This window comes from Miniopterus schreibersii (genome assembly GCF_964146895.1).
Source record: "Miniopterus schreibersii genome assembly, chromosome: 7".
Classification (NCBI taxonomy): Eukaryota; Metazoa; Chordata; class Mammalia; order Chiroptera; family Miniopteridae; genus Miniopterus; species Miniopterus schreibersii.
In genome coordinates, this window is record NC_138108.1 from 14,079,465 (window position 1) to 14,091,482 (window position 12,018).

The window sequence follows — 12,018 nt, forward strand, 5'->3', positions numbered from 1 at the left end:
CGGGCTGGGGGAGGGGAATTCTGTGCCTCCCTTGAGGTCTACACGGAGAAAATGCCAAATAATAGCAAGGAAGGAACCGTGTGGGAGGGCAAGTCCCCGAGCGGCCTTTCCTCAGGCTTCCAGGGCTTCCACCAGGATTTCTGCTCCGTGCGTCACGGGCGCGGGGAACACGCGCGAAAGGCGTGGGGAGGGTTCCCCGCAGCCGTCCAGCTTCCCAGGTTCCGCCCTCGGTGGACACAGACATCCCGCCCCCAGGAAAACACACCGCAACAACAACAAAATAAAACACAACAGCCCTGCGTGTTTTGTGTTTTGTTTTTTAAAGCAAACTGCTGCTCTGTCCTTGGAAAGAAACGCCGGCGCCCGTTCCCCGCAGGTCCGCCCGCGCGGCGCGGAGCCCGCAGCGGCCCCCGTCCGCGGCCCCGGCTCCGCCCCCCGAGAGCCCGACGGGGCGGGCCCGCGCCTGCGGGGGGACGGACCCCAACGCGGAGCTGCGGAGGCGAAGTCGAGGGAGTCCCAGGTCCGTGCGCTCCGGGCACCGAACGGGCCCGGGACGCAGGCCAGCCCGCCCGGGACTGCGGAGTCTGCGTTCCTACCGCTGCAAGGTGGCGGCCACTTTATGCTTTAGTCGTCCCCCCAAAATATACTCCAGGGAGCAGAGATTTTTTTCCCCCCAGAGATGACGAAATGCCCTCACCCCCCACCCTAATAAAGAAAAGGGAAGCGGAGGGAGGGAGGGGCGGGGAGGGAGGACTTGCAACCCCCTCGCTTGCAGAGCTCCAGCCCCTCCCTTTCCTCCCCGTCTACCCTTTTCCAGTCGCTTCCCATCCCTCCCCTCTCAGCCCCCCAAAAGTTGGACGACCGCGAAGGAAACCGAAAAAAAGTTCTGCAGCGCCAGTCCCCGCGGGGGCTCAGCATCTCTTTTGTTCGCGGCGGACCCACAGCCCCCCTGACGTCACCCGGCGCCCGGGCCAATGGGCGCGCGGCCGGCGGCGGCGGCGGCCGCAGGAGGGGCGGGGGGCGCCTGGCGGGTCCCTCCTCCCCGACGCCCGGGGCCTCGCGGGGGGCGGGAGGGGACCGTCCCATATAAGCCTCGGCCGTCCCGGCTCGGCCGCCCGCGCCCGCAGCTCTGTGCACAGGGAGGAAAGGGAGCCCCAGGCGCGAGCCGGGACCAGCGGCCACAACTTCTCTCCCGTCCTCTCCTTCCCCTCCGTCCCTCCACCCGTCCCCGTCCCCATCCTCCGACCCCTACCTTCCTGAAGGCGTCACCCCCGGGAGCCGCTGGAAGGGGCTCCTCCCGCCGGCTGGGAAGGGAGCTGAGCTCGGCGGCCGCTCGCCTCGTGGTGAGGGCGTGCTCCCCGCGCCGTCTCAAGATGCTCGGGGCTCCGGGGCCCGCGCTGCTGCTGCTGCTGGCCGTCTGCTCCCTGGGGACCGCGGTGCCCTCCACCGGCGCCTCGAGGCGCAGGAGGCAGGCTCAGCAGATGGTCCTGCCCCAGTCCCCGGTGGCTGTCAGCCAAAGCAAGCGTGAGTACTGACGGTGGGCCGAACGGGCTGTCGCCGGGACGGGACCGCGGAGCTCACCAAAGTTGCGGCTGAAGTTTTGCGCGCGCGCGCGCGGAGGGTGTGCTCGCCCTAAGGCGAGGAGCGGGCTTGGACACAAAAGGCATCGCCTCGAGAAGACAGCTCCTGGGAGCCCGGGGCTCTGGGGCGTCCTGCTGTGCGCTTATCAACTCTGCACGGTCCTGGAATTCGTCGGGACTTGCCTTTACAGAGAAAGATAGTGCAGGCCTTACATTGTCATTTGGGCTTGGGGTGGTCTTTCTTCTTTTCTGCGTTACTAAATAACCCGTTAAATATTTTCAAAATGGGGTAGGAAGAAGGGAGCTACATAGCTGTGTGGGTCCTAACTAACTTAGAAAGAGAGGTTTAGTTCACATTGCCTCCGGCGCCCCTCAGGACACGTCTCCTAGAACAGAGATCGGAATTTCTATTCCAGTTTTCCAAAGACACACCCTTCCTTTGCCTTGGCTAAAGGAAACTGCTTCAAGTTTCCCTCCGGATTTAACTACCCAAGAAGATCATGAAAGTTCCTTGCATGTTTTAAAATATAATTGCAGTTATCTGTTTTTCAAAATGTTTCCCCTTCTTTGATGTCGACCCCTGGCCAGATGGAAATGACATCATTGTATAACGTTTAGCTAAGTTAAAAGAAAGGGGAAAAAAGGAATAACTAAATATCTACGCGTGCAAATTGTGCTTAACTCTTTAGATAGCTAGTTCCTACATCTACATTTTAGCGCGATGTTGCTTTGAATTCTCCTCGTGCTCTGAAGGTTAATTTATTTCTCTATGTTTGCTACTTAGGCTCATCAATTTAATTGTGCAAGAAAATTCCATAACCTGAAGAAAGGGGGGATGCAAGTATAATAACTTTTTTGTTCAATTATTTACAGCTGGTTGTTTTGACAATGGGAATCACTATCAGATAAACCAACAATGGGAACGTACCTACCTGGGCAATACCTTGGTTTGTACCTGTTATGGAGGGAGTCGAGGCTTTAACTGCGAGAGTAAACCTGAAGGTAAGTGGCAGGGAGCCTGGTAGTTAGTATCTTGTGATGGATGGAGAAGTGGTGCTTGTTAATTAAATTTAGCATTGGTAGTAAAAATACGTACACCGGATTTTCAATAGAAGGATCTGCCATTTCCTCTTTAAAAACATTTAATAACTGCTCATATTTGCTTTTTACATGTTACTTTTTACCTTTAAAACAAAAGAACAAATGTGTCCCCCAAGTCATTCCTTCTTTCTGTTTTTTTTTCTCCCAAAGGTTTTGATGAGAAAATAAAAGATTCTGTGTATTCTTCCTCCCAAAACACTTACTTATAAAATTTTAATTTCTTAGAAAGTAATTTTAAATCTTAAACAGTAAGATTATGGGCCAGAAAACACTTTGGGCATTATATTGTAAAGTGATTTTTTTTTTACACAAAACTACTAACCACTTCAAAGTTCCCATCCTTTATGATCATTGATGTGTTTCTTGTAAATTATGGCAAATTGTACGGGGAAGCTGGGATGAAGCTAAAATGGAAATAGCAGGATTAATGAGTGACTGTGCCTGGTGGGGGTTGGGCTCTTCAAATTGTTTGCTTTTTGTGTGGACCTTGGTTTGACTTTCTGAGTCAGAGATATGGATCTGAAGTCCTTTCTTCACCATTTAGCCGTTCCTAATGTAGTACTTCATATGGCTTTCTCCCAGGGCCTGAGAATCCTTTACAATAGAAATTAATTTACAGAAAATTAGGCAACTTGCCAAAGTTCAAGTCGAGACTTTAGTAGAGCCTAAGGTAAAATCTAGGTCTCCCACTTCAATTTTTTCTGTTTGTGGTACCCTGCTACTCATAGAATGGAAAAGTGAGTTCTTTGCATGAGGGTAGTGGAATAGAAAAGCATTTACATACATGAGGCTCACATGGACTTTCCTTCTCCCCTCAGCTGAAGAGACTTGCTTTGACAAGTACACGGGGAACACTTACCGGGTGGGGGAAACTTATGAGCGCCCTAAAGACTCTATGATCTGGGACTGTACCTGCATTGGCGCTGGGCGAAGAAGAATAAGCTGTACCATTGCAAGTAAGAAAGACCTTCTGTAAAATGGTGCTAAAATACCATAAATATGAATACTTTACTACTGTCACTGTCACTTTCTGTTATTGAGTAGCTATTCCTAATTTGGGGGTTTACCCCAGGTAACTAGGTACTCTTATGTGGTCACCCAACTGGTTCCTGTGCTTCTGGAAGATGTCTCTAAGCACAGATAGAATCAGTGTTTAGTGTGTGTGGATTTCAGCGTGTGTGTGCGCACGCGTGTGTGTGCACGTAGTGTGACCAAGTGGATCTCCCAGGTTCTACTCCAGCAAGACATTCTTAGAGGAGTTGCACATTTTACATACCTGGGCTTCTTCAAGCCAGAATGATCATGTGATTATCTGGTGATTGGGAAGATGGTCATGAAGAGTGAACCCCCCGTTGTGTGGACTGCTCTTCTTGTTTGCAGTGCAGAGCCCTCTTGCATCCCACACCGTCTGGTTTGTTTGCAACCAATGGTTTATACCCAGGAAGTGGACCCCTCTATTCCCAGGGATAATGTGGAATGATTAGCTTAATAGTGTTTCCAAGATACTTTGTGGACTGAGTTGGGTTCTCATCGATTGTGGTTTAGCCCAGGAGCTCTTTTCAGTCTGATTCACTGTGTAAAAAATGGATTCTATTAACAGAGCATTTACTTTTTTTTAATTCATCCTTTAAGTATAAGTCACTTTAAAGACTTTTGTCCAAATGAACAAGTCAGTCCCTCATGAATGGGCCCAGTCCGCTTTCTCCATACTTAATGTTAGGGTTTATCCAAATTTGTTGGCAAATGTTAAGAGACAGTGGTCCATAGTGTTTACAATCTAGTGGATAGTTCAGCCTTTGGGTGCCATAGTGTTTAACAGCCTAGACAAGTACCTGGATTTTCACACTTGATATGTACACATCTATTTGCTTTCTGCTTTAACCTAGGATAAAACACAGACTCTGCATACTCCAGAAAGCTGAAATACTATACCCAATATGGCTTGTCATTGAATTAGTCTCAGGCTCAGCCTGCCGTGTGTGTGTGTGTGTGTGTGTGTGTGTGTGTGTGTGTGTGTGTGGAGTTCATGCCTGCCAGCCTTTCTTTTCTCCTTTAGGACCCAATTTCCTGTGATCCTCTGGGGAACCAGGATTTATGGCCTCTTTCTTTGCCATTCAGTTTTCTCTGTGGTTTCCCATTGTGCTTAAATAAAACTTTTAATTGAATGACCCCAAGCGACCAGACCTGTTAACTTTTCCCCTGTCTCTGATGGGAAAGCCGTCCTCTGTGTCCTGACTTTGGCTAACCTAAGTACCCATTCTGGGTAGAACATGAGACTTATTCTTTTTTTTTCTTTTTTTAATGTTTTCTCTCCCACTGTCTTTAACATTTTTTTTTTAATCTTGACTAGATCGCTGCCATGAAGGGGGTCAGTCCTACAAGATCGGTGACACCTGGAGAAGACCACATGAGACCGGTGGTTACATGTTAGAGTGCGTGTGTCTTGGTAATGGGAAAGGAGAATGGACCTGCAAACCCATAGGTGTGTGACTATTAGGGATGAAAGGGGTGAGAACGGACCAGTCAAAATGTTGAGTTGAACCAAACTCTACATGAACAAGAGATCTGAATTCCAATTCAAAAATAATAAAATGGCAATTTTATTTTAAATAATGAAATGTTTTATAATCCATAGTTTTAAAGAATCAGATCAAAAACTACTTACCTGTATATGTCTTAATTTTGTTTCAGAAGCACAAGATAGGGTTGGAAGAGTTAGAAAGAAGTCATTTCTTTTGTCTAATATATAATCTCTGGTTTTCCTTGGTCAAAGTAGAAGCTATTTAGAAGAAAAAATGATACCTTTGACATTTTTATTGGAACACTCTAGACTGAAACACAAAATGTGTGTGTGCTCTGTTAAACCTTAGTAAATGTTGCTTTCAAAATAGAAATAGTTGAGTTTCTTTTGTCTCAATCCTCAGTTGAACTCTTTAGAGACAAATCTGAAAGTTTCGGTCTACATATTTTACTCTAGTTATTGTTGTCTGATTCAGAGACTTTTATTTCCCTTTGCATCATGTCTGTTTTTACAACAATCCAATTTTTTCAGGCTTTCTTGTCATTTTTTTAAGGCATTCATAATTGGTCATTTATAATGAGATTGAAATTTTGCATATTTAGCGTTCTACAGATGGGATACATAACATAGATCCTTTTTACCTAAAATACTGGTGTGACGAATAGTACCAGCTGAAAACATACAGGCCATGGACTTATTAGGGGAACGGAATTTCTGCCTGCCAACTCAGTTTCAGCTTTCTTTTGCTTTGGTTACCATGTGCTTAGTTACAGGGCATGCCTTTCTTTTTGAACAGAGTGCCACTTAAAACATGTGGCTGGATTTTTGCTTACACAATACACTTTAAATTACAGGGAGACTGCACAATTCGAAATAACTTTTTTCCCTCTTTTTCTCCACATTTTCCTACAGCTGAGAAATGTTTTGACCACGCTGCTGGGACTTCCTATGTTGTCGGGGAGACCTGGGAAAAGCCCTATCAAGGCTGGATGATGGTGGATTGTACTTGTCTGGGAGAAGGCAGTGGACGCATCACCTGTACCTCTAGAAGTACGTTTTGGATTTTTATGTTCAGATGATTCCAGGTATTATTTTCTGGATTCCCAGAGAGAAGTGTAATGCGATGTCACTTAAAACACACCCAATACACTGGTGTGCTTTGGTAGCTTTTGAATGTCAAGAAAAATTTTATACTAAACTTATTCTGCTTCTTCAAAGAAGACTGAATTAAAAAAACAAACTCTTAGTTCAATAGGGCCTATCAGCTACTAAGAACCTTAATATTCATTTAAGTGCCAAATGTATTGTGGACATGAAGATTAGTTGCTGATGTTTAATCTAAATCATCACTGAGATATTTTCAAAGTATTAAGAGCAAAGAAATCATTAAAATAACATGCAAATGCATCTTGGGCCTGTGGGTATTATTGACTTAGAATGGAGGAAAGCTCTAAACTTTTAGGTTTCTTTTTATGTTTCACATTTAAATAAGTCATATTCATAAGCAAAACTGATGAAAATAAAAAGTGCTTCTGTATCTGTTATGGGGTAAAGGACAGTGTCTTTTACTGAAAGTCCTAAGTAAGCTTAGTAGTGCTAAAAAGAAGCTGATCTCTGACTTTACTGCTCCTTCTAAGACTGGCTTGAGACCTTACTTACTGCCTTAGGGTTCAAGACTTTTTTTTGAAACTTCAAACTAATAGCAACTATAGAGTTTATAGAAGCAAAATAGCCATTAACTGTTGGTGTTATAAATAAATTTAAAATCAAATATAAATATTTGGAATCTTTTATTTATCTAACTTAAAATGTTTAACCATCTTAAAATGTCCATCATCCAAATTTAAATTCTTTGCCAACAAAAAAATAAATCTGTCATGGAAAGTAGTAATGATTCTGACCAAATCTTTCCCAGAAACTTGATGGTTCATTAGATCTTTTGCATTTAAAATGTTGTTATGATCATCAGACTTCCAAGACCTTGGTGGTAATGTTTTTAGCTTAAGACAAATTAAATATCTGACTTAAACTCTTATCTGTTATTTAAAACTCTTCTAATAGCAAGCTGGGAAGTTTCTCAAAGAAAACTCATTTATTTTATGAAAATTTTTAAGTCCCTACTTTGTATAAGATGGTGTAGGGATGCAAAAATGGATTGGACAATTAGCTCAACTTTCAAAGAGCTCTCAGTAAGTAGATCAAGGAGATGAGAGAGGCCCATATAGTCATCTACAAGCTCAGTATTAGGGCTTCAAGATGAGTGCTGAAAATAGTGCTTGGAGGTTCAAGGGAAGACAATCCTTTGACCTGGGGATTTGGGAGATGCTGTAACTAGCCATAGTATCTTCATTCAGACCTCTGTTCTGGTCGTTGATCCATGTGGGTGTGTATTTGTATGAATTTACACCAACTGTCCAGTTATTTTTCTCTCACCTAGTGCAGTAATTTTCTGACTCACAAACAAATCAAATCCTCTGTACTCACACTGTGGCATCTGGGCGAGGCCAGATTATAATTGAAACAATCTATTTGCCAGATAATTGAACACAGGCTAGTAGTAATTTAGTTGTAAAACATCATTTTACAATAATAATCTCACTTTTCCATTGTAGATTAAACACTGAGCAATTCAAAAGAGGCCATTCTATGAGTGATTTTAAATAGGCATGTGGGGGAAAGAAGAGAACGTATTAGAGACATTGGTAGTCCCCTGAATATTTTATATAACAAATGACGAAAGAGATTCTGCTGTCTGTCTAGCTTCTTTGGGGCTTCTCCCTGAGACTCTCTGAAACCTACCTGCCTCCCTACTGTTCCTACTTTTCTAAAGCAAGTCCCCTGTTGCAAGGCAGGTCATATACAGTAGTTACTGGGAGAGCCTGAGAAAGAAAGACAAGGGTGATAGAAAGCCAGAGAGTGAATTTTGTCAAAAGAACAATGTGAAAACTCTAAAACTTTAATAATAATTAATGAATGATGATGAAAAATACTTTGGCAAACAGAGAAGTGGAACCAGGTTACATCATATAGCTCTCTATCTGCTGGAACAAATGCAGCCCTTTGGAAGTTTCACCCTTGTAGCGCCACAGCTGATAGAAACATCATAAAAAAATAACATAACATACCAAGCTTTAAACTACTGTATGTGTTTTTAAGTTTCAGCTGAGCGTGTGCCAAGTCGACCTGATTTACATATTTGAGTGCTTTCTTTCTCACACAGACAGATGCAACGATCAGGACACCAGGACATCGTACAGAATCGGAGATACCTGGAGCAAGAAGGATAATCGGGGGAACCTGCTCCAGTGCATCTGCACCGGCAACGGCAGGGGGGAGTGGAAGTGTGAGAGGCACGCGTCCCTGCAGACCACGTCCACCGGTGAGGAGAGGGGGGAGCTGCCGGAAACACTTCTGCAAATCCACCTTTCCCCTAACATGCTGTCTAAGGATGAATTGCAGTGCATGGGCTCGTGAGCTGAGCTCATTTACAGATTGTTAGCTATTAAAACTTTATTTAATGTTAAGTTTTAAGTGTATATGGAAATGAAATAAAAAATGGATCTTAGGGGGGGGAAAAACAGTTTTAGCCCCAAGAGGTTAAACTGATGTTTAAAAAATGCTAATATTGTAAAATCTACACAATTTATATGCATGGTTTCCATGCTCCAGCAAACTTAGTTCTGTTCCATAAAATAATGCACATTTTCTTCATGTGTTGCTAATCACAATTTGGGAAATTCATAGGGCACAGAGATGTGAATGAATGACATGGTATCTAAGTATTCTTTTAAAAAGAAGGTTTAGTTATTTCTGGTATAAGAAAGAGATCTTTGCATCTCATAAGAATCGGAAGAAAAAAATGTAGCAATCAGTGGTGTGTACTTCTGTTATTATTCTTAATGTGTTTGATTAAGTTTTCACTATGTAATGTGCTAGCCTTATTGCTTAGCCTCTTAGTCATCAGTCATTTAACTAGAAATAGTAATTATTTGCTTCCTTTTGATGAATTGTCATGTTGCTCTGAGCACTTACGAAGGTGAACAAGATTAGACTTGATATTATCTTTGAGTTATTTATCAGTAAAGTTGCCATTAACCCCCAAAAGAAGCAATTCCAAATATCGATCTACTGAAAGAATTTAACTTACAAGCGTAGGTAGGGCCCTAGCCAGTTTGGCTCAGTGGTTAGAGTGTCGGCCTGCGGACTGAAGGGTCCCGGGTTCGATTGTGGCCAAGGATAAGTTGTAGGCTCAGTCCCCAGTCCTGGTCAGGGCATGTGCAGGAGGCAACCAATTGATGTGTCCCATTCACATTGATGTTTCTCTCTCTCCCTCTCTCCCTTCCACTCTCTGAAAAGCAATGGAAAAAATATCCTCGGGTAAGGATTAAAAAAAATAGAAAAATAAAAGGGTAGTAGGGTTATATGGGGCAGGCATTCAATAAATGTTACCCATTTTATTAATATTATTAATATTATACTGAAAAGGTCCCAGTATTCAAGAAGGTCTGAGAAACACTGGGTTAAACAGAATGGACCTTCATGTTTATCTCTCTGCGACTCCCAGGCGGGGTGTGTGAACACAGATGCCTTGTTCCCCAGGGTGTGTGACCTTGGGAAAAATTGTCTGTGCAGTATCTTTGGTGTCTACCTAGGGAGATGCTGACTTCAGTCTGCCAGTTGTTCTAGCGTCAGTCTCTCTTTCTCTCTCTTTCCCTTCCACTCTCTCTGAAAAGCAATGGGGAAAAAATGTCCTCGAGTGAGTATTAAAAAAAAAAAAAAAAAAAAGAAGTGAGCTGGAAGGAAGGTAGGTTTGAAGGGCAGTGAAGGCATGGACTGTGAGCTTCCCGGCTGAGGAAGGAGTTGTTGAAGGTATCTGCTCTGTTAAGGAGCAAAATAATATCTGCAATTTAGAAATATAATCCTAGTAGCACCATATGAGCCGGAAGGTGGAGACCACTTGGTAGACTTTGTGGGTTATTTCCTAGGCTGAATGCATGAACTAATGCAGAATGGGAGGGGCCTTTCTTTCTAGTAACAACAAGGGTTTCAGGGTGATCTGTATGGGACCTCGACCCTAAAGATCCCAACTTCAGGAAAAAGTTATTTTCTTTTGTCCAATGTTGTGACTTTTCTTTCTCATGTCCTCAGGATCTGGCACTGTCACAGATGTTCGAATGGCCATTTACCAGCCTCAGCCTCACCCCCAGCCTGCTCCGTATGGTCACTGTATCACAGACAGTGGTGTGGTCTATTCGCTGGGGATGCAGTGGCTGAAGACACAAGGAAATAAGCAGATGCTTTGCACTTGCCTGGGCAATGGAGTCAGCTGCCAAGAGACAGGTCTGCATTATCCTTTCAAAAAACAGTACTGATAACCTTTTTTAAATTATTTCATTTCTGAAAGGCAATACATTCATTTGCCAAAAAAATGTAAAACAATAAAACAAGCAAGAAAAAGCTTATAATCTTACCAGTAGTGATAACAGTCAGGATTGGCATTGATGTATTTTCTTCCAATCTTTTTAATCTGTACATTTTCTTTTTTATAGTAAGGATTAAGTGCTCTGTATTCTCTTTATTTGTCTAAAATATTGCTATAAGAGAGTTGCTTTCGGGATAACTAATCATCCATATTTTATACTCCAAATCTCAGATTTATGGAGCTTTGTAAACTACTTTTAACAACCTAATGCATCTCTTCTGGGCTACAAAAGTGATAGTTACTATAGCGATGATAATTGGTGCACTTGGCATTTCCCCTAGAATAGCCTTGTTTATTAATACTTATGCCACCAACAGAAGCATGCATATCCCTTCAGTATCCTTTGAGCAGCATCCTTAATTAACCTGTATTAACATATCTTTACAAATTGGGAAACTGAGGCATAACAGCAGAGGTGGTAACAAAGGACATCAGCAGAGAAACTTAGGTGTTGTTCTGTCCGCAAAAGACTTGGCTTCTTGAGTAATGCATTTTAGGTGAAACTAACCAGATGATCATCTATATTTGTGGCACAAGCTCAGTCTCTCAGTTAAGGTATAAATAAGCAGCTACCGGTGGCAGGTAAATGCAGCTCTATTTACCGAGACCCCCTTGGTTATGCCTGTAGCTGTTGCGCAGACTTACGGTGGCAATTCAAACGGGGAGCCATGCGTCCTACCGTTCACCTACAACGGGAGGACTTTCTACTCCTGCACCAGTGAAGGGCGACAGGATGGACACCTCTGGTGCAGCACGACTTCCAATTATGAACAAGACCAGAAATATTCTTTCTGTACAGACCATACTGGTGAGTGTCCCCAGGGGGAAGCCCAGCAGTGAGAAAGACCCATTTCTCATGCCCTGTTTCTATTAGTCAGCAGTGTAGCCATTAATCTTGAGGCTGCACAAGAGCTATCACTTTTCTGCAGTCGAGACCCAAGGGACATGGAGTAACTTGGCAGTTGAAGAGCCTTCCATGGCCCGTAGTACCCTTGGGAAATGACACCAAGGGAAAAGGCCACAGGTTCATTTATTTCTGACACATCGAGATTATGATGTGATTAGAGATACTTATATGTTAAAGCCAGTTTGTAATCCCACAGGGCTAAAGCATACACAGGATAGAGGACTGTTTGTTTTTGCTGCTTTTCTCTATGTTTTATTCAAAGCAATCATTTAAAATTTTTCCTTTTTTGCCTGGGGAAATGAGAATGAAAATGGGACTGAAATCTCTTTCGAAGGTGAAGGTGAGCACACTGAGGAAGCTTAGAGAGACATTGTCAGGCAACTTTTATTCGGAGATAGACTCCCCGTGAACTAGCTGCAGAAACCTG

At 43.5% G+C, this 12,018-nt stretch overlaps 1 protein-coding gene across 14 annotated transcripts in view; it reads left to right on the plus strand.

Moving 5' to 3' along the window:
- Positions 1-1,093: 1,093 nt before the first annotated feature.
- Positions 1,094-12,018, plus strand: part of FN1 (fibronectin 1) — a 64,072-nt gene continuing 53,147 nt past the window's right edge. For 13 of the 14 annotated variants that reach the window (XM_081142600.1, XM_081142594.1, XM_081142604.1 and 10 more), the window contains exons 1-8: positions 1,292-1,524; positions 2,454-2,582; positions 3,500-3,637; positions 5,032-5,163; positions 6,115-6,252; positions 8,423-8,581; positions 10,351-10,542; positions 11,313-11,492. In XM_081142600.1, the coding sequence (XP_080998726.1) occupies positions 1,374-1,524; positions 2,454-2,582; positions 3,500-3,637; positions 5,032-5,163; positions 6,115-6,252; positions 8,423-8,581; positions 10,351-10,542; positions 11,313-11,492 (1,219 nt within the window). In that variant the 5' untranslated portion in view covers positions 1,292-1,373. Of the gene's footprint in view, positions 1,525-2,453; positions 2,583-3,499; positions 3,638-5,031; positions 5,164-6,114; positions 6,253-8,422; positions 8,582-10,350; positions 10,543-11,312; positions 11,493-12,018 lie in introns of all 14 variants that reach the window. The other variant, XM_081142603.1, reaches the window with a different exon arrangement.